Source organism: Mustela lutreola, chromosome 7 (assembly GCF_030435805.1).
Source record: "Mustela lutreola isolate mMusLut2 chromosome 7, mMusLut2.pri, whole genome shotgun sequence".
Lineage (NCBI taxonomy): Eukaryota > Metazoa > Chordata > Mammalia > Carnivora > Mustelidae > Mustela > Mustela lutreola.
Genome location: NC_081296.1, coordinates 125,983,133 through 126,006,941, shown reverse-complemented (window position 1 = coordinate 126,006,941; position 23,809 = coordinate 125,983,133). Strand labels below are relative to the sequence as shown.

At 38.8% G+C, this 23,809-nt stretch overlaps 1 protein-coding gene across 2 annotated transcripts in view; it reads right to left on the bottom strand.

The window, feature by feature from the left end:
* EML5 (EMAP like 5) overlaps positions 1 to 22,942 on the bottom strand; it is a 177,834-nt gene extending 154,892 nt beyond the window's left edge. For both annotated transcript variants that reach the window (XM_059182578.1, XM_059182580.1), the window contains exon 1: positions 22,656 to 22,942. In XM_059182578.1, the coding sequence (XP_059038561.1) occupies positions 22,656 to 22,852 (197 nt within the window). In that variant the 5' untranslated portion in view covers positions 22,853 to 22,942. The remainder of the gene's footprint in view (positions 1 to 22,655) is intronic.
* Positions 22,943 to 23,809: the final 867 nt, after the last annotated feature.

The following is a 23,809-nucleotide window of genomic DNA, read 5'->3' as shown; positions in this document are numbered from 1 at the left end:
ATTCTTAAGTTCTCTGTTTTGTTTTTCCAGCTTCATTTTATAGTTTTTAGTATACAAAAACTGCATAGATTTTGTTAAATTTATGCAAGATTGGTTTTTGAGTTCTTATAAATGGTACTGTTTTTTAGTTTCCGTTTCCAGTTGTTAATTGCTAGTGTGCAGAAATACAACCGATTTTTGCATATTGACCTTGTATCTTATGACCTTGGTAAATTCACTTACTACTTTTAGGAGTAGTGTGTGAGTGCTATAAATTATTTGGAAATTTCTATGTAAGCAAATTATCTAGGAATAGTTATTTCTTCCTTTCCTCTAAGTCTTTTATTTGTATTTCTTGCCTTATTGCACTGGCTAGTCTTCCAGTACAATGTTGAATTAGCAGAGGAAAGAGAAGACATCCTTATCTTTCTCCTGGTCTTATAAGGAAAACATTCAGTCTCTCACCAGTAAGCATAATGTTAGTTGTAGGTTTTTTATAGATGCTTATACAGTTAAGGAAGTAGCCTTCTATTCTTAGTTTGCTATGCATTTTAAAATACATGAACAGATGTTGAGTTTTGTCAAATTATTTTCCTGCATTTGTTGAGAAGATCATGATTTTCCTTCTTTAGTCTCTTAATACAGGGAGTTGACTTGATTAGTTTTCAAATATTGAACTCACCCTATATTCCTGAAATGAACCCCTTGGTCACAAGGTATTATTCTATTGATGGATTTTATTTGATTAGTTTATTGAGAATTTTTACATCTATGTTAACGAGGAATAGTGGTCTGTAATTTCCTCTACTTCTAATGCCTTTGTCTGGACTTCATATTAAAGTAAAGCCAGTCTCATAAAATGAGTTGGAAGTATTCTCTCCTCATCTATTGTCAGTAAGAGCTATGTGGAATTGGTATTATTCCCTCTTTAAATGTTTGGCAGAATTATTAGTGAAACCATTTGTACCTGGGGCTTTCTTTTTCGAAATGTTTCAAACTACAAATCCAATTATTTTAATAAATAGAGGGTTATTCATGTTACCTATTCTTCTTGGTAAGCTATAATAGCTTGAATCTTTCAAAGGAATAGTGCATGTCATCTAAGTTGTCAAATAGCTCTATGTATAGTTGTTCATAGTATTCCCTTATTATCCTTTTAATGTCTTTAGGTCTGCAGTGATAGCTTGATGAATACTAGTAACTTCCATCTTTTTGTTCTTGGTAGTCTAGCTGAAAATTCACCAATTTAATCACTTTTTTCAAAAAAACCTAGCTTTTTAGGGCTCCTGGGTGCCTCAGTTGGTTAGCAGTGGATTCTTGATCTTAGCTCAAGTCTTGACCTCAGGGTCAGGAGTTTAAGACCACCATTGAAAACAAAACAAAACAAAACAAAATCGAAGACAAAAAACTAGTTTGTGGTTTGATTTTTCCCTACTGTTTTATGGTTTTCATTAATTTCTGTTCTTTATTATTTCCTTCTGGTTTTGAGTTTAGTTTGCTCTTGTTTTTCTAGTTCTAAAGGTGGAATCTTAGATTAGTGATCTTCAACCTTTTTCCTTTCCAGTATATGTACTTAACATTATAAATTGCCCTTGAAACAATGCTGCAGTCGATTTTCACACATTTTGATATGTTTTCATTTTTATTCGCTTTAAAATATTCTGATTTCCCTGTTTTCTCTAAGTTAATGATTTATACTTCATTATGTTTAGAGAACATATTTTATATAATTTCAATTCTTTTAAGTTTATTGAGGTTTGTTTTATAGGATATGACCTATACTGTTGGTAAAATTCCAAAGGCATGTGAAAAGAATGTAAATTATGTTATTATTGACTCCTGCTATCTGCTGTGCCATGAGTAATAAAGTTCTTTATCTCTGAACCATGTATTTCATGACTGCACTGACATCCAAGAAACAATAAAAGTCTAACGTATTAGTTTGTGAAAAGGGTGAAAATATATTCCAGACTGTTTCCTACCCTGCTATGACATATTACCACAAGTTGAGCATCTTGACAAACACAAATTTATTAGCTAAAATTCTGCAGGGCAGAAATCCAGTTACAGCTGAGTTCTCTGAGTAAGAGTCTCAACATGCCAAAATCAAGGTGTTAACACAGCTTCATTCCTTACTGGAGTCTCTGAGGATAAATCAGCTTCCAAGTCATTCAGAGAACTGGCTGAATTCAATTCCCAGTGGTGAAAGGACTAAGGCCTTTGTTTTCTTGCTGGCTATCAGCTGAGAATTTCAACTTCCCTAAGGCTGCCTGCATTTTTCATTATACTGACACCTCCATCTTCAAACCAGTGATGGGACAATGAGTCTCTTCTCAAGTTTGGAATCTTTCTGACTTCTGCTACATGTCTTCTGATTCCAGCTGGAGAAAGCTATCTATTTTTTAAGGGTTCACATGATTAAATTAGGCCCAAGTGGGTAATTCAGGACACTCTCTTAAGGTCCATATGTTAATCATTATCTTCAAAGTCATGTTTGACATTTAACAATATATTCCCAAATTCTAGGGATTAGGGAGTGGATATATTTGTGGGGAGAGGCGCTGGGGAGGAGGGGAGGGCACAATTTGTCTACCACACAGATACTGAGTTCACCAGGTAATTCTTTACTTCCATTTTTATATTTTTTAATTCTAAATATGCCATTTTTTTACAGCTTCTACTTCTTCACTGAGAACTTGGAACATTTCATTTGTTTCCAGAGCATTCCCCTTTACTTCATGCCATATCATTATAACAACTGCTCGGAGTTCTTTGAGAATTCCAACCTTTACATAATCTTGGGGCTGGCAACTGCTATCGTTTGTTAAGAGTTTCCTAATTCTTTGTGTGATAATCTTGGGTTATGTACTGGACATTTTTAATATTGTGTTATAAATTCTGGGCCCTTTTAAAAACCTCTAAAGAATGTTGATTTTTTGTGTGTGTTTCATCAGGCAAGCAATCCAGTTAGCTTTGGGGTACATGTTCCAATTCTCCCTCTGTGATTCCAATGTTAGAATTTTTAAACCCTTTGTAGTAGTACCGCATGTACACACCACAGAGGCTAATCTGAAATCTGGATGATTATAATTTAGTTCTCAAAGCCTTTGGGATGCTGTTTCAAATTAGTTTCAACCACATGCAGTGTAAGAGTGAATGTGGGACATCAACTATAACTCTTTAAGATCCCCTTCTTGAACTCCCTGCTCTCTATAAATGCCCCTACTCTCCATCTCCCAGGGGCTCTTCTTCACTGAACTATGACTGGAAGTCCAGAGTGTGAGCCTCTGTACATTGTCATGCACTTCCTGCAACTGGGTCTGACTCTGGTCAAAAAGCATTTGGCCTATGTTTCAATTAATCTGTTATCATATTCCTGCATTGTAAGAGTTCTTGATATATTCTGGATACAATTCTCTCAAATATACGTTTTGTAAACTTGCTTTCCAGTTTTTGGACTGTCTTTTCATTTTCTTAATGGTACTTTTTAAAGAGCAAAAGATTTTTATTTTTTAAAAAAATTTTATTTTGGATGGACTTTTGATTTATTAAAGAAGTTGCAAAAATAGTACAAACAGTTCTCTTACATCCCTCATCTCACTGTCCTAATATAAACATCTGACCTAACCTTGGTAGGATGACCAGAATGAGGAAATTAACATTAGTACTATACCACCATCTAAACTACTTATTCAATGGGGCGCCTGGGTGGCTCAGTGGGTTAAGCCGCTGCCTTCGGCTCAGGTCATGATCTCAGGGTCCTGGGATCGAGTCCCGCATCGGGCTCTCTGCTCGGCAGGGAGCCTGCTTCCTCCTCTCTCTGCCTGCCTCTCTGCCTACTTGTGATCTCTCTCTGTCAAATAAATAAATAAAATCTTTAAAAAAAATAAATAAAATAAAATAAACTACTTATTCAAAATTCACGTTTTCTCACTAAGGTTTTTTCCAATTTCAAGATCCTATCTAGGATCCCAGGATGCATTTAGTTGCTATTTCTCGTTAGCAACTTCAGTCTCTGTAACAGTTCCTTTAATTTTCCTTGTCTTTCATGATGGTCACTTTTGAAAAATACTCATCAATTATTTTGTAAACTATCTCCCAGTTTGGACTTGTAACATGTTTTCCCACAATCGGAGTGAAATTATGCATTTTTGGCAAATACACCACAAAATTTTTATTTGTTCTTCTTAGCGCATCATATGAAGGAGTTCATCAATTAAGGAGGTCAATATGTATTATTACTGATGATGTTTACCTCAATTCCTTGGACAAGGAATTGTCCTTCCATTTTTATATTGGAAAATATAAAAATGGTGTTTTCAGGGTTTCTTCACTATAAAGTTACTACGAAGTTTTTCTTTGCAGTCAGTATGTATTTTAGGAGAGATGCTTTGAGCTTATGCTCCTACTCTCCATCCTGTTTCTCCTCAAGCTTTCATTCATTTTAGCATCTATTACCAGACCTTGCCTGAAACAGTTACTACTGTACTATTCGACTTATGTGGTCCCTTTATTTCACTCTTTTCTTCTACATTTATTAATTGGAATTCTACCATAGGAAGAAATAGCTTTTTAATTTTTTTTAAAGATTTTGTTTATCTGAGAAAGAGAACAAGCAAGGGAAGGGGAAGAGTTGAGGAGAAATAGAAGAAAGAGACTCAACACTGAGCACAGAGGCCGACAAGGGGCTTGAACCCAGGACCCCAGGATGATGACCTGAGCCAAAGGCAGACGCCTAACCAACTGAGCGACCCAGGCACCCCTATCTTTTTAAGGTTTTTTTTTTTTTAAAGATTTTATTTATTTATTTGACAGAGAGAGAGACAGAGAGGGAACACAAGCAGGGGGAGCGAAGAGGGAGAAGCAGGCTTCCCGCTGGGCAGGGAGCCCGATGTGGGGCTCGATCCCAAGACTCTGGGATCATGACCTGAGCCAAAGGCAGACGCTCAACGACTGAGCCACCCAGGCACCCCTAAGTTTTTTTTTTTTTTTTTTTTAGTATACTTGACACATGTTACATTAGTTTCATGTGTACAACGTAGTTTTTCAACTTCTCTATGTTATGCTCACAAGTATAGCTACCATTTGTCACCATACAACACTACTACAGTATCATTAACTATATGTCCAATACTGTATCTTTTATTCCCGTGACTTACTCAGTCCCTAACTGGAAACCTGTATCCCTCCTTCCCCCTCACCTATTTTGTCCATCCCTCTACCACTTTTCCCTCTGCAAACATCAGTTTGTTTTTGTATTTTTAGGTTTGATTCTGCTTTTTGTTTGTTCATTTTCTTTTTAGATTCCACATACAAATGAAGTCATACAGTATTTGTTTTATTTTGCCTCCTAGGTCCATCCAAGTTGTTGCAAATGGCAAGATCCTTTCTTATGGACGTGTGATATTCCATTTTGTGTATGTGAGTGTGTATGTCTGCAAATGTACCACATCTTCTCTATTCATTCATCTATCAATGAACACTTAGGTTGCTTCTCTACTGGCTATTGTAAATAATGCTGCAATAAATATAGGGTTTCATATATCTTTTAGAATTATTGTTTTTGTTTTCTTTGCTAGGAATTAATGGATAATATGGTATTTGTATTTTTAATTTTTTGAGGAACTTCTATATTGTTTCCACAGTGGCTGTACGTTCCCACCAACAGTGTACAAGTGTTCCTTTTTCTTCGCATCCTCACCAATATTTGTCATTTCTTATCTTTTTTATTTTAGCCATAGGAAGAACGATCTTTTCTCTCTTATTTAGTTAATCCATTGTTTTTATCAGCTGAATTCAAAGATATTTTAATTCAAAGGTCAATAATAAACTTTTTCTGTAAAGTGACAGTAAATATTTTGGGCTTTGCATGCCATTCAGTCTCTATTACACCTACTCAACTCTGCTGTTATAATGTCAAATCAGCCACTGACAATATGTAAACTATGCATTCTACTTGGGAGCAGTATCACTTTCATGGGGTTTTGAAAAAACTGGTCCTTGTGTGAAGGTCTTACTATTTTTATGAATAGATACATATAAAGTACATAAACTGATACACAGTTTATCTGTGGTAATAGAATTCTGTGGTGAGTTGGGGCAATTAAGAAAAAGAAAATTCCAAAAAAGGCTTCTTAGAAGAACTATTAAAAAAAAAAAAAAAGATTGCAAAAACAGTGGCACACCTAGGTAGCTCTGTTGATTAGGTGTCTGACTCTTGATTTTGCCTCAGGGTGTGATCAAGCCCCAAATCAGGCTCCACACTCAGTGGGGAATTTGCCTGAGATTCTCTCTCCCTCTTCCTCTGCCCCTTCCTGCTCTCTCGTGTGCTCTCTCTCTAATAAATCAAGCTTTTAAAAAAAGTTGCAGAAATAGTCATGTTTGTTTTCCAATAAAGTTTTATTTATAAAAATAGGTGGCGGGCCATAATTGGCCCACAGTCTGGTTTTTGACAATTCCTGTTTTATTCTATGGGTTAAAATTCAAAAAGTATCATTATTTGTTTTATAGCTCAAATTGTTCCATTTGTGACCTTCAGGAGATCCTTCAGGTTGGCTCCCTTATTTTTTCAACAAGCCACTAGCTCTTTTGCATTTGTCTATTTTTTTAAGATTTTATTTATTTGACAGAGAGATCACAAGTAGGCAGAGAGGCAGGCAGAGAGAGGGAGAAACAGACTCCCCAGGGAGCAGAGAGCCCGATGCAGGTCTCTAGCCCAGGACCCTGAGATTGTGACCTGAGCCTAAGGCAGAGGCTTAACCCACTGAGCCACCCAGGCACCCCTGCAATTGTCTACTTAGAGGCACCACAATATATTCAAGGCTCATCTAGAATTTTTTCCTGCTCCATCCTATAATTAGCTACTTATCCAGGAAGCCCTAATTCCTTTTATTAGAGAATGGTATTTAGAGAACAAGATTGGAGCAATCAATGTGGTCATTGTTACAGAGTGTTATTCCTTCTAGGCTATAGACAGAACTCGGAAATAATATATATATATTATATATATATATATATCCATATCCATGTATATACATATATCTATATTCTGTATCTATGTGGGTATACATCTAAAAACCATGATTTCATATTGATACCTGTGATTCTAATCCAAAACCACAAGTTTTATTGAGAATTTCTCCCTTTATGTATAACTTCTTCCTCGAAGAGTGAGAAATTAGCTTTCAATAAACTAAAGTCTATTTATTTAAGTGTAATACATCCAAAGTTGTTTCAGAATCACTACCCCTGTGAGAAACAATTTTACTGACTAGATTATACCGTTATCTATAGTTCTTTTTGTCTTTATCCTTACAGTATTCAGTCAAGATACTGTTTTCACAGTTCTTGTAGGTTAATTTGCTCCCTGCAGAGCTCAGTGGTTGAGAGGAAAGAGCTTGCAAAACTGTAAGTAGAGTTTCTCTTTCTCATTTTTTTACTTAGTTATTTTACAGTCTTGGTATTCTCTATTTACATAATGGTAAGGCTATAGCTTTGCATAGAAATTTCATACTTGTGAAATGATTATGCATTGTTTAGGGAAAAAATTTTGGAAAGCTACTTACTATACATCCACCACTATCTTTGGTTACCTGGAAGTTTGAAAAGTTTTAATTTTATTCCAGTTCAATTTATAATTTTCTTTTTCATAAGTCATCCATTTTATGCCCTATTTCCTATACTTTTTTTGTACCAGTTTTATAGTGTTCTCTTTGATGTTTAAGACATATGACCTAATATGAGTTAAATTTTGCATATGGTGAGATTTAACTGAGTTCATTCCGCTCCCCCCCCCCCCCGCAAGGATATTAGGTTATTTTTAACATCATTTCTTGAAAAGCCTTTTCAAGATTCATCTAGAAGTCTTTAAGATTCATCTTTTCAAGATTCATCTAAAAGTATCATCAAAAATACTGATATAGGTGAATGAGGAGAATCGCTGGAGCAGGCAAGAAAGGGCAAGATCTCATGCACATGTTGGAGGATTAATATGAGATAGGAGCTGGATGTACTGCTGGAATCTGAAAGTTCTGATGCCTCCAATATTCTTTTTTAAGTGACATGAAGATTTATTCTGGATTATCTACCAGAGTCACAACTCCTATTTCTACCTACTAACACTTCCAGAAGTAGTTAAACCTTAGGCTAATATTTAAAAATGGTGCATCCTTAATTTACCATTTATATACAAACATCCTAGTAATCAAATTCATCAGCATTACTAAGCAACTAACTAAAATTTCCCTTCTTCACAAAGATTTATTGCCTGGAGTATAGCATAAGGAATAAAGACTCTGTAAATGACAGAATGCTCAAAATGTATTTCTATTCATGACTGTAGGCACTTTCATCTCAGACCAAATAATGTAGGAACTGATAGAAGTTTCAGCTGCCTTCTTTGTTACTAGACGCCTATTTGAGATAAAGCCACCCCAATGAGTGAGTCTACTTTCCAGGGCCAGCTGGGCTTAGAGCTGAGCTGGGCACAGGAGGAAAGCAGACGAAAACACATGACTCTACTGTGCAAATGTACTTTGACCCAAGCTGCACAACGGCCAACAAATAGGGTAAACTCGTAGCAAGTTCTCCAACTTCATTATCTTCTGGTTAATGTTTCCCTTCTAGTTAATCACAGTCAGGACTGGAACCCAGGCTGTCTGACTCCCAATTTGGTGTTCCTTCTCTGTTAGGATATCCTTGTCATGCCTCTGAAAATGGTTGATGGCAATATATAGTTGCATTGGTGGAAACATTTGAATGCAAGAGCTGTAACTTATTAGGCTGCTATATTACACCCTGGGCATGTGGATTCTGAGTCCAAGATGGTTCCAGTTTTCTTAATGAGAAAGAAAGCATAAGTATTTTTCTAGTTATTCTTGGAGTCAATATTACAGTTAAGCTGCATTCCACATATTAACTAGTATATTGCTCAACAAAAACTGGAACTCAACAACACTTACAGAGATCTCAGAAACAGACCCCCATAAATATAGTCAACTGATATTTGACAAAGGAGGAAAAGCAATACAAAGATCGTCTCCCTCTTCAACAAAGAGTGCTAGAACCAGACAACTACATGCAAAAAGTGAATCTAAACACAGACCTTAGCGTCCTTCACAAAATTTAACTCAAAATGGATAATAGACCTAAAGATAAAACATAAAACTATAAAATTCCTAAAAGATAACACAGAAAAATATCTAGGTATGGTGGTGCCTTTTTAGATACACCACCAAATACAGGATACATGAAAGAAATAACTGATAAACCGACCTCATTAAAAAATTTCTGCTCTGTGAAAGACAACATCAAGAACATTTGAAGACAAGCCATAGTATGGGAGAAAACATTTGCAAAAGACACATCTGATAAAGAACTGTTATCCAAAACATACAAAGCCCTCTTAAATCTCAACAATAAGAAAACAACCCAATTACAAATTAGGCCAAAGACCTTAACAGACCCCCTCATCAAAGAAGATATACAGATGGCAAATAAGCATATGAAAAGATCCTTCACATCATATGACATCAGGGAAATGCAAATCACAACATGATACCACTACATGCCTATTATTAGAGCTACATGCCTATTAGAACATGCCTATTAAAATTCAGAACACTGACAATGCCAAATGCTGATGCTGATGAGCAAAAGAGACTTTCATACATTGCTGGTGGGAATGCAAAATGGTACAGCCATTTTGGAAGAAAGTTTGGTGGTTTCTTACAAAACTAATCATACTGTTACCATACAATCCAGCAATTGTGTTCCTTTATACCCAAAGGAATTAAAAACTTCTATCTAACCAAAACCTGCCCATAGATGTTTACAGGAGCCTTATTCATTATTGCCCAAACTTGGAAGCAACCAAGATGCCCTTCAGTAGGTGAAGGGATAAATGAACTTGGTACATCCAGACAAGGGAATATTATTTAGCACTAAAAGGAAATGAGCTATCAAGCCGAGAAAACACGGTTGGAACCTTAAATGCATATTACTAAGTGAAAGAAGTCCATTTGAAAAGATTACATACTGTATTATCCCAATTATATGACCTTCTGGAAAAGGCAAAACTATAGAAACAGTAGGAACATCAACTGGTTGGAATGGGGGAGCTAGGGAGTATACAGGTAGAGCACAGAGGATTTTTAGGTCAGCAAAAATACTGTATAATGATAGACATATGTCACTGCACATTTGTCCAAACCCAAAGAATGTTCAACACCACGAGTGAACCCTAAGGTAAACTATGGATTTTGAGCGATTATGATGTGTTAACACAGGTTCATCCTTTGTAAAAAGTATACCATTCTGGTGAATGATATTGATAATGGGGAGGCTATTCATGTGTGGGGCAGGAGGTATATGGGAAATGGGTACCTTCCTCTCAGTTTTGGTGTATAAGCCTAAAACTGCTCTTTAAAAAAAAAAAAAAAAAAGGCTTTAAGGGAGGGGCTCCTGGCTGGGTCAGTCAGTAGAGCATGTGACTCTTTATCTCAGGGTCATGAGTTTAAGCCCCACATTGAGCACAGAGCTTACTTAAAAAAAAAAAAAAAAAAAAAAAAAAAAGACTTAAAAGGAAATCTCTAAAACACAGTAGTATTATTTCCAGATTGCAAGACCACAGGTAAATTTTTTTCTACAGCTTTCAATTTTCTATAATTGTATTTGATAGTATATTATTGCTACTTTAAAAAATATAACAACTACCCTTTGAGGGGGAGGTTCATGAAGCCTCTCACATTCCATATGATGTCAAACTTCAGACTCCTATGTAGTCTCTTTATGGTTGCAAAAATTGCCCATTCCAAGTGCATGTCATCTGAATCTAACATCCAGGTTACAGGTAACATTCCTTATCATGCCAGTAGAGCCACCTTCTGTAGAGTTTTATGTGTTAAATACATTGTCCAAAGGTTAACTAATAATTAGAAAAGTCACACTGCAACCACGTAATGGACGACTAGTCTGTGGGCTCTGTAGTTAGTTATCACCTATGGCCTTTCATTTTCCATTCCTGGCTGGGAATTATGCCTTGTTCCCTGATCAACCATCTATAAAGACAGGGATTCTGAGGTGGGTAGACTTGGTTATATCATCACCCTGTGGCTAATTTAAATAATACCATGAGCAAAATCAAGTTAAAACTGCAAATTCTTTAGAATAACTGCTTATGGTGACTATAATTACGTTGCATAGACTAAAATGAATAACATAATGAGAGCTTTTACACTAGCAGCAGTAGTGTCTAGTACTGTATCTCCTGACCAAGAAAGTCAGTCCTCCCATAGTGATGAAAAGAGATTCCAATGGATTGGGGGCAAAGAATAGATGTGTTCTACCTTGGGAGGTGAAGTAGATACATGATTCACAGGAAGAGTGGCAGGATTTCCTTGACAAGGTGACTGTCCCTCTCAGTTCATCTAACTGATTTGGGGACCGGGCTACGTACACTTCTTTTGCCATCAATTTATTTCTGGGTCTTTCATTTCAATGAAGTGCTCCCTGTTATGCCACATGCCATGCTTCTAGCATCCATGACAAAGACCTCTCACTTTTTTATGCTCCATCAAGAGGCTGACGCCATCCATAACATGGCAATGATACTCCAGAATTCTCACTTCACATCCAATCGGTCTGTTTTATCCCTATATTCCCCAGCTTCTTACTTAAAGTAAAATCAGGTATTCTGCCCTCAATTGTGAATAACAAGGTTGTTTTCAGAGTGAAATCTGAGTTAACAGCACCTACAATCATAACCTCATTTGCCAATCCAGCATTATAAGCTGCCCATCTCAGAAGAAAAAAAAAAAACTAAGAATTTTGTGGTGTTATAAATTAAGCCTGACTACAGACCAAAAAAGCTAGATCCAGGGTGCAAGGTCCATCTTTGGTCCCATGCTTATTCCCTCATGCTAGCAATCAACCAACACCAAGGAATTAGTCCCCCCCCCCCCCCGCCCAATGCTTTCTACTTTAGATACACAAGCCAGTATAAGATGGGCACTGTATTTCACATGACCATTTAGAATCCAATCCTCCTTTAAATTACATTGGCCAACAGAATGTAATACTTCAGGTAGGAAATCCAGGTACTATTAAGGCCTTTGAACTAGTTCTTGGTGTCTTTGGCCAATATGGTGATGCCATGTGCCTCTTAGAATAGATACTACTGTAGCCTAAGCAGTGTGTTTATGCTGATTAGATGTAACTCCTTGCCAGTGCTATGCTCTCTGAATTTTGATCCATACTGAGACAGAAATTCTCCAGCAAGGAGAATTTGCTGGCCTTTAGGACTGAAGTCTGTCTGCCTGCTGTTAGTGGTGCTTTATGCTTGGGTAGTGGCAATATGTAGTCTGAAGCCCTACGAAACACATCATTCTCTGACTGGACATGAACCTAGCATGCTATTTGAACTGTCTATGCAAGTACATCAATTTAGAATTTCATAGGGTGGAGAGGATCTGTCCTTTTGATATACTTATGTTTCTTATCAAATACTAACATATTTGGTCTATCTCTGAGTGCTGGCTTCAAAATGGAATTTATTAATGGAAAATCAGGATCTCCATGGTCCAAATTACTCAGACAAACCCACTGCAACCATTTGAGTCTGTTGAAATCATCACCCAGAGCACAGAGTTACACCTCACTTGATACCATCCGTGCACATTAATTTTGCACGTTAAGTGAACTGTCCAGGTGCCCAGTGAGTGAGCACTTTCCTGGACTGATGATGCATGATATCTATTAGTGTTTTAAGTCCCTGATGATACTGAGCAAATTCATCAACAGAAAACCATACTGAGGACATGTTGAGGATTGCTTTTTTTTTTTTTGGTAATATATCTTCAAACATGGAGATTTATGCTATCTAGCATGGGGGGACCTTAGGCAAGAGGTCTGAAGTTTTTAAAGGGATTTCAATACTTAGCAAATTATCCACATCATTATATAATGCATAATAGTAAGTGAATAAATTTGACCAGGCTCTGAATTTTTTTCAGGTTGACTTCCTAGCCCACCAGCTAAACATGGATTACTACCATATTTACAGCAGTGGTTTTCAATCCTGGCTGCCTTAGAACCATCTAGGAAGCTTAAAATTTTAAAACAGAAGCAAACAACAACAAAGAAACTATACTCAAGACCTACCCTAAACAAATTAAATCAGAACTTTCAGGGATGAGATTCAGCCATTGGTGGTTTTATTATGTTTGCTTTGTTTTTATCTGCTAAATGATTCTAATATATAGCCACAGTTGATAATCAGGAATCTAGAGCAGTGGTTTTCAAACATTAGACTATATCAGTATTACCTGAAAGTGAATAAAATGGATTGCTGGGTCTTACCTGTCTCTACAGTTCCTGATTAGTTCTGGGGGGAAGCCTAAGAATTAGTAGTTCTAATAGTTTCTAGATGATACTATGCTGCTAGTTCAGACCACACTTTGAAAAAAAATCACTGATCTAGAGCATGTTTTTCAAATTATGTTTACAAATTATCTGAGAATATTAAAATATAGTCTAATTCAGTAGGTCTGCAGTGGAGTTTGAGATCTGCATTTCTTTCTTTTTTTAAAGATTTGAGAGAGAGCACGCACTCGTGCACGCGCGCACTCATGTGCTCGGTGTGCAGGAGAGAGCGGCCAGAAAGAAAGTGGAGAGAAGCAGACTCCCTGCTAAGCGTGGAGCCTCAACACAGGACTCAATTCCATGACTCCGAGATTATAACCTGAGCCAAAATCAAGAGTTGGACACTTAACCGACTGAGCCACTCAGGCACCTTGAGATCTGCATTTCTAAAGAGCTCCCAGGTGATACCGAACCTCCTCTGAGGCCCATATCTTTGAGTAGCAGGGAGGTAGGGCTAACAGTCATGTGCCTTCTAGCACTCAAATTAGAAGCTGCTGGAAAGGGGCGCCTGGGTGGCTCAGTGGGTTAAGCATCTGCCTTTGGCTCAGGTCGTGATCTCAGGGTCCTGGGATCAAGTCCCGCAGGGAGCCTGCTTCTCTCTCTCTCTCTGCCTGCCTGTCTACTTATGATCTCTATCTGTTAAATAAATAAATAAAATCTTTAAAAAAAAGAAAAATAAAGTAAAAACAAAAACAAACAAACAAAAAAAGCTGCTGCTGGAAAAATCCTGAAGAAGGCCAGTTTTGTATACTAATAATGAAGTGACTCATTTTGACTTCCTGCTCATCCCTGTTCCAGCAATCATCTGGATATACACAGTCTCCTGGAAAATCTTGTGATTAGAATGTAATTATTGTAAAATAGCTAACATCTCCACTAAGGTGCTGCATTCTTCACATCTTACTTGTTATACCTAATCACTTCCTTCTCTTGAAATACTCCCTTCATTTGACTTCCATGACCCCACACCCTCTTGGTTTTTCTCCTGCCTCTCTGGTCACATTTTTTTAATCAGTTCTTTTTCCAAGTTATACATTTAAATGTTGGAGTGCCACATGAATCCATTTTTTTTTTTTTAGATCTTTTCTCCATCTATACTTAATCCCTCAGTGACTTCATGGGTTTATTAAATATTATCTACATACTAATAACACCTAAATTTATAGCAGCCTAGACTGCTCCCCTGAATCACAGACACATATGTTCAACTGCCTAATTTTCAACTCCATTTGATGATTAGTATCTCATATTTAACACTTCTAAAACAGAATTCATGGTCTTTTCTCCCAAAACATAAAATTTTCCCACAGTCTTTCCCAGTTCAGTAATTAGCAATTCCATGCTTTCAGTTGTTTCAGCCAAGAACGTGATTATCACTGACCTATCACAAGTTATATCTGATCCATAAGCAAATCATGTTGTCTCTATCTTCGAAATATAGCTGACCTTTTCTTACTACCTGCACTGTTAGCATTCTGGCACAAGTCACCCATATCTCTTCACTAGATTATTCCAGCAGTCTTTTCCCATCTTGCCCCTCTCCCTGTCTGTTCTGAACCTTGGAGCCAGAGTGACCTTGATAAACCATTAAGTCAAATTATGTCATTAACTTGATTAAAGTATTCCAGTAACTTCCAATCTCAAATGAGAAGACTAAAATAAAATCCTCACAGCCCAGGAAGTCCTATGTAATCTGCCCCACAACCACTGCTTCAGCAGACCTCATTTCTTACTAATATCACTCAAATTCACTGCACTCCAACCACACTCACTTTCTGACTTTGCCTCACTCCTGAGCATTCCACTTCAGGGCTTTTGCACATGATAGTTCCTTTGTTTGAAATGTCCTTCCTTTAAAATACCCACACAGCAACACATTCCCTTATCTCCAAGTCTCTACTCAAGTGCTATACTTTACAGTGAGGCCTTCTTGCCTATCCTATCTAAACTCTTTCCAATAGTTTCTAGTCTCTACCTCACTTTCCTTTTTTTTTTTTTTTTTTTAGCCCTTATACACAATATGTACAGTTGGCCCTTGATCCACTTATATGGAGATTTTTTTTTCAGTCAGTATATTATAAGACTTTAAGTGTATTTTCTTTTCCTTAGGATTTTTTTTAAATATACTTTTTAAAGATTTTATCTATTTATCTGAGAGAGAGATAGAAGTAGGGGCCCAATCCCAGGACCCTGAGATCATGACCTGAGCCAAAGGCAGACACTTAATTGACTGAGCCACCCAGGCCCCCTTCCTTAGGATTTTAAAAACCTTTTCTCTTACCTTACTTTATTGTAATTATATAGTATAAAGTACATACAACATACAAAATATATATTAATCAACTGTTTATGGTATTGCTAAGGCTTCTGTTCAATAGCAGGCTATTAGTTAATTTTTGAGAAAGTCAAGTTATATGCAGGTTTTCAACTGCATGGGGGAGTCAGTGCCCCTAAGTCCTGCACTATTCAAACACATTATAATTATATATAAATACCATCTAATATATATACTATATCCTATACATATGTATATAACATATGTATATAGTACATATGAAGTATGTACTATATACACACATTGTATATAATATATATATACCAGATAATATATTTCTTGTTTATTCTATATCTTTCCCCAGTAGATATAAATTCCAAGAGGGTAAAGAATTTCATCTGTTTGGCTCACTGCTGTATCTCTAATGCTAAGATTAGTCCCTGGTAAATAATAGGTACTCAATAAATACTTACTGAAAGAATATGAAATACCCATTTCTATGCTAATGTCTCCCAAATGCCACCAAAGAAATGTCTGAAGAAAGTCAGAGTAACCGACTGTGGCAAGTAAATAAAAAAAGATGAGAACAGAGAGTTGATCAATGGATGTGGCAATGTGGAGATCACTGGTGACCTTGACAAGAGCTGCTATGGTAAAACAGAAAGACTGAAGGGACAGAAACAGAAAGGACTGAATGGGAGAAAAAGAACTGAAGCAGCATCTGGGCGGCCCAGTCAGTTGATCACTGCCTCATGGTTTCAGCTCAGGTTGTGATCTTGGCATCGTGAGACTGAACCCCGCATTGGGCTCTGCATTCAGCATGGAGTCTGCTTGAGATTCTCTCTCCCTCTCCCTCCATCCCTCCCGCTCACACTCTCTATAAAATGGATAAATCCTAAAAAACAAAACAAAACAAAACTGAAGATAGTGAGTACAAATAATTCTTCCAAATATTCTCTTTTTTAAAAATTTTATTTATTCATTTGACAGAGATCACAAGTAGGCAGAGAGGCAAGCAGAGAAAGAGGAAGGGAAGCAGGCTCCCCACTGAGCAGAGAGCCCGATGTGGGGCTTGATCCCAGGACGCTGGGATCGTGACCTGAGCTGAAGGCAGAGGCCCTAACCCACTGAGCCACCCAGGCGCCCCCAAATATTCTCTCTTAACATGAGACCACTGCATACAATGCTATACCTTCCCAGGATGCTATACCTTCATTCATTCTTTTGATGACATGTCCTCCAGTTTTCCTTAAAAACCCAGTTAAAGTACTATATTCACTAAGAAACATCGTTGTGAACTGTTATGTCCCCATGTATATACCAGATTACAGGTATACCAGCGCTATCCCTAGTACACATAGTATCCTAAGTAATTTTTCACTTGACTGATTGTATCTTTATACTCATAATATTTTCAGGCAGGACCCTTACACGAAGGTAATGCTCAATAAATATAAGTATCTCCCATTTTTTTTTTTTTGAAAATTCATCACGCCACCCTGCTTTACTAAAGACCTACTTTAGAACCTGTTTTCACTAAATGACAGGAACCTGAAAAGGAATTTAGCTTTCACCAAAAAAAGGTAAAAAGCAGAAATAGCATTTCTTTTACTGCAAGCTGTCACAGAGCATATACCCCAAACAGGGAGAGCGGCCCCCCAAAGCTCCTTGCTTGGAACTACATTCAGCCTCTCAGCATCAAGCCGTCATAGTTTTGAAGTGTGTCTGTGACCATGTGCGCTTTAGATTTCAATTTAATTTGTGCATCCATTAACAATATGTATCCTAAGGTATCAGAAAAGCTAAGAGAAGTTATTTTTTGGGTGAAAGAATGTACAAAAAAATTTCTATATGATTAATGGTAATTGCTTCTTTGCTTTACACCATTTTGGCTTTAAAAAGTTTCGGGGCGCCTGGGTGGCTCAGTGGGTTAAGCCTCTGCCTTTGGCTCAGGTCATGGTCCCAGGGTCCTGGGATCGAGCCCCACATTGGGCTCTCTGCTGAGCAGGGATCCTGCTTCCCCCCCTTCTCTCTGCTTGCCTCTCCGCCTACTTGTGATCTCTCTCTGTTAAATAAATTTAAAAAAAAAAATTTTTTTGTAAAGTTTCATGAGGACATGCTACTCTCAACGTCTGTTCCTCTCAACGAGGAAACCTGTATTTCCTTCAGGTGTGAAAAGGCCTTGAACAGTAAGTTCTTAATGGTTCTAAGAACTTATTAGTCTACGTTTTCCTTCATTTATATCTAAAATATATTTCATTAGTTCCCTTCATATTCAAGGAGACATTATAAAACAATAGTAGTTATTATAATGGAAATCTAAAAACCTGACATTTCCCTTAATAAAGATACATTTAGGGGTGCCTGGGTGACTCAATGGGTTAAGTCTCTGCCTTCACCTCGGGTCCTGATCTCAGGATCCTGAGATTGAGCCCGCATTGGGCTTTCTGCTCCATGGGGAGCCTGCCTCCCCCTCGTTCTCTGCCTGCTTCTCTGCCTACTTGTGATCTCTCACTCTCTGTCAAATAAATAAAATAAAATCTTTTTTTAAAAAAAAGATACATTTAATTTACACTTATGACAACTTGAACTGTTATTCCAGATAATTCCTACCTCTCCCTGAAAACATCTTCTAATTTTATCCCTTAAACTATGCAGTATTTATAAAACAAATAATAAATATTTTGATATCCAAACACATAAGATGAAATCTTACAGAATACAATCATTATATAGTCTGTGAAAGTTAAGCTTACCAAATTCTAGTAACTTAAACATAGGGACATTTTACTAAATCTGTATATATGCTAATATTTTTGGAAGTACTGCTTCTAGATATTACAGAGTGCTTAAGAAAATTATGATATTAGGTTTCAAGGGAGGTTTACATCCATTCCTCAAACTGCTTATGTAAAGAATTCTACACATGCATGTTTTGGGATACAGATTGACAGTGAGCTTCCCAAACAGAATCATCTAGAGCAATTAAAAAAATATATATTTCTGGACTTCAATCCTAGAGGATTCCGACTTAGTGCACCTGAGGAAAAGTCTAAAAAATTGGCAAGAAGCTCTTTAAATGATTCTGATGATCGGCTAGTTATGGGAAATACTGGCCATATAACTGAAAACACAAGTAGACAACAAGTAGATATGCAGTAATTCCTTCCAGACCTTAAAAACTTGCACCTTGAACCCATACAAACACAAAAAAATATTGACCAACCATAAGATCAACATTCTGAATTGCCTTTCCAACTATAATTTGACTCATATAATTCAATTCCTATACCATAAATAGAGCTGTTAAAAACCACTTTTACTAGATTGCAATGAAGTTTGATCAGTTTTGTTTTTTTTTTTCTTTCCTCCCCCCCCGCCCCCCTGAATCCATCAGAGTCCCCAGCTCAGCCATGGCTGGGGAGGAAAAGCCACAAGGCCAGGCTTCTCCTCACTCACCAGGTTCTCTCCAGTCAGTTGATCAGTTTTCTTTCTTAAGAACACTACCTACCACAATTGAAGAAAAAAGCTACTATAATTCCATTTTGTCTAAGAAAAAAAGTCCCAACCAGAAGCAATGATTATCATCATTCTAACCTGCAACCATCTAATATGGTATGCTTCCCAAAGTGTCTCAGAGGCATTATATAATTTAGGCTCATCACTAACTTGTGAGATACTTTTATCATGTTTAGAAAAAAAAGGAGGAGTGGGCACCTGGATGGCTCAGTTGTTTAGGATAAGCATGTGACTCTTGATTTCAGGGTCCTGGGATGGAGCGCCCCTCGGGTTCTGTGTTCAGCAGGGAGTCTGTTTGTCCCTATGACTCTGTGGCCCCCCCACACACATGTGTGCTCTCTCTCAAATAAATAAAATCTTAAAACAACAACTCTATACCTAGAAAATACAGAAACAATGGGCACAGGCACAATACGGAGGTTCACTTGCATAAGAAAACCAGAGTCAGGTACCAAAATGTACCAAGCTAACTATAGCTTGACCACCATCAGTGGTCCTCACTAGTGATAAATGATTTGAAAATGGCCAATAATATACACCACTTCAAGAATGAACTTGACAAAAAAGTGTTGGGACATACTAGAAAAGAAAATTTTAGGGGTGCCTGGGTGGCTTAGCTGGTCAAGTGTCTGACTCTTGATCTCAGCTCAGGTCCTGATCTCAGGGTTTTGAGTTCAAACCCACCACTGGCCTCCACATTGGGCATGGAACCTACTTTAAAAAAAAAAAAATTTTTTTTTAAGTTAATGCACCCTTTGGGAAGACAACTGAGAAAAGTTTCAAAATACCGACCAAGCTATAGATGTGCATCTTGTACTAAACCAGTAGTCTAGACTTTCATAATTTATTTTATAATTTAAACCTGTAATAAACACTTAAAAGCTGGAGAATTTTATCAGTAACTTGAGACACTCACACACAAAAAAAAAGAAAGAAAGAAAAATTGACCCTAAAATTCCTCTATTCTTTCTGACTGTAGAATGAATTCTTACATGATTCTGTAGTACTGAAATAAATAAAACTAAAGGATAAATTACTAGAGAAGTATGTATAGATATATAGCAAAAATAAGACAACCACAAGCAACACAAAATGGTAAGACAAGTCAGGTGGCACCACTATTGGCCATACGAGATGCAGTAAGATGATAGAAGAACTGGTAAGCAAATGACAGTCTTTACATTCAATATAGCACTTACATTTTCAAAACCTTAGGCCAACAATCTTCTCATTCTGGAATAATCTTAGCCCCAGACTGTCATATTTGACCAATAAATTCTATGTAAGTTTCAACAAAATATGGAAACAAAACATGATAAAAATAGGATTGACTTTTTATTACTAAAGCTAACATTACAGTAACATTATTTTCCAGCATGTATCACATTTATAAGTATTATATTTTTTGTTGTGACATAATTGAAAAGTTACTGGAGTAGTTTCTATACTTACATCTCAAACACTAAATTGACAAAAATTGAAATGTTTAAAAATTTGATCAATTTCACAAAGAATGATCTGTATCATTATTGTCTGAAATAAAATTTCCAGAGCTCTTTCACTGATTTTTAAGTTACAATCTCAGCACTGTATCTAATACATGCCACTAATTTCAAGATGCTACATGATACAGATTTCACTACCCCAATGCAATGTTTTGAGAAATCTTTTTGTTATAGATTACTTTAAGGATGAACTTTTGCATAAAATCATAACCATGTATCCAATTACGGCAAAAATTAGTTTGTCATTTTGAGATATATGTTTGGGCTGCGCAACTCTATATACCAAAAAAAGACAAAAGCATTACCTTCCTTCCTGTTTACTAAAACACAATAACATATAGCTTTAATTGCTGCTGGAAGAATAAACAAAACATAATTTATCCCATCAAATACATCATATTTGATACAGAAAACATCAGGACTACACTGCTCTCCACTACCAAGGAATAAAAAACAATAGAAGTGCACCAGGAGAACACTTCGAAATTGTTCACACATACCCCCGCCTACTGAATTCAACCTAACAGCTAGTATCTGGAAGAGGGCTTCAGTCACAGCAGCTTCAACTAAGTAAAACTACTCTCCCCTGTTTTAGTGAGGGAGACCTAACACAAGGAAAAGGAGAGAGAAACTGTAAATGACTAGGGAAAAAGACAAAGAATTGGGGTAAATTCAACTCTTGGAGTGAATGAATAAAAACCAACCAACAAAAACACCATAATCTCGGGTTTTGCTCTCCTTATCTTTACTCATTTTGCTCTACCTTTAGGTTTCCTTCTCCCTTTTAAAAGACCAGAGTTCCATAGAGACCCCACAAACTAGAACTACTATGTTATTTACAAAATGTAAATACCAGAGCATCTTGCCTACAAGATATCAAACGAAGATATTGGACTTGAAATGCCCAATTTAAATCCTGTGGAACATAAATGAAGACTGAGCAACCAAGTCAAATCATGGTATCTCTGTTAAAAACCCAGAAGCAGCACACAAACATGTTCTCAAAATGTTTTTAAATATATTCTCCTTCTGTCAAGGACAAAAATGTTGTGCTTGAAACATAATCAATCAATGGCCTAGAATCATTTCTGCAGTTTTTCACTTTATTTGTCAAAAAAGTTCCGCTGAGACACTGATTGGAAATTAAATTTCAAATATACCGCTCACTAAAATGTAAACAAGCACTCACACCAATTTTAAGGTAATGCCCAAAGAATAATTAAAATGGGGGGGGGGGTAAATAAAAAGCACAAAACTGAACTTATTAGGAGTACTTTAGGGAAAACAAAAAAACTAGAGAATTAGAAATCAGTGGTCATCACTTTTAGCTGCTCCTTCAGATTAAACCCTCCACACCAAAGTGCCCTCAGGCGTGCAAATTCTTAATTTCCAATGAATCACCTGAAGGCTGCAGGGGTTTCTTTTCTGTCTGCTGATAACAGTAGGCAGTGAAATCTGAACTCATTATTATGGCCACGAGGTGAGTGCCCTCCAGGCTGCCACCTGCGCGCGCTTCCCAAGACCTAGTATTTTAGAGCTTGCAGTATTTTTGTCAGTTTCCTATTAGGCAAAGGATCTCCACCTTGGTGCTTTAAGAACTCGTTTAATAAGAAATCTCTGGCGGGATTTAAAGGAATAAACTGCTACCAAAATAACCTTTTTTGCAGTTTTCACAAATCTGGAGGAGGAAGGGGGCACAAAGCCATAAAACCGAACGCCCAGGTGTCACCGCACCGACCCGACGGAGAGACTCTAGAACACGGAGACTCTAGAACACGGGGAAAGGCGTTTGTCGGGTGTCACCAGGGTGGATCCGGGACAAGACACTGGCGGGTTTCTGTCTGGGGCGATGCTCCCTGCAGGAGCGGGTCAGGGCAGGCACCCAGAAGGACGCGCAAGGGCCAACTCCGCGAGCGGTTCGCGGGGCTGACGGCCGCCCCCGCCCCCCCTCCCCGTACCTGATGATGTCGTCGCTGTGGCCCCGGTAGAACTTCTGTCGATGCTCCCGCGGGCTGTACACCACGCCGACGCCCGCCACGAAGTACACGATCTCCTTGGCCGCCGTGTAGTAAAGGTTGTTGCGGCACTGGTGGCCCCGGTAGCCGTACACCCACTCGAGCCGCAGGTGGCAGTTCGGGGCGCTCCGAGCCGCCATGTCGGGGCGCCCACCCCGCCGCTCCAGCTCGGGCCCGCGGCGGCGACAGGCGGCCGCGGCCCCGCGAAGACAGCCCTCCCGCTGGCGGCCGGGACTTCCCGCCTGCCGCGTCCTCTAAGCCGCGCCGGGCAGGTGCATGTCGCCTCTTCTGGCCGCCGCCGCCGCCTCAGCCCACGGGCGGGAGGAGAACCCGAGCCTCGCGGAACATGCTGAGGGCCGCGGACGCCGCCGGCCGTCAAGTGAGATGCCGCACGCCCTGCGTCCGCCTCGGCTCGTCTCCGCGGTCCGCAGCGCCCAGGCTTCGAGCCGAGCCGAGCGAGGTCCCGCCCCCCGCCTCCACTCGTAAGCCACCGCAACCGGCTCCCCGCCCCGGTCACCTGCGGCGTTCGCGTCCGGCCGCGGCCTCGTCCCAGTCCCTCAGCCCCGCGCGCTCGCGCCGCGCATCCCCTGACCGAAAAAAGCGGCGGCGCGGTCTCGCGTGGCCCCGCCCCCAGCCGCCGTCGCCGCCCACGCCGCCCACGCCGCCCGCGCCCGCTTCGCCCCGCCCTTCTCAGCTGGAGACAGTGAGGGCATGCGGAGCTGCAGGCGACCGCTGCTGGCCGGCTCTCCTCCAGCGACGGAGCCCTTACCCACCCGCACCCTCCATCCCCGACCCCGGCCTTGGCGCTGAGTCCCCTCGCCGCTCACAGCGCTGAGCCCTCACTGAGACCCCCCAGACCGCTGGCGAACCGTGGGCGACCCCCAGCTTCCTGCTGCTTGGAAACGGTGAAGCGCCTGTCTGGAAAGGCCTCTCTCCCGACCAGAACTACATTTGCGCCTGGGAGAATAAACACTAGGATGCCAATCTCATTTTTTCCGTGATACTTCGTGTATGTGTGTGTGTGTGTGTTTCTTGGTGCTTCATACTGCTCACTATACCAGCCATTGGGGTAAAACCTAACTTTCTAAGTTTAGGTT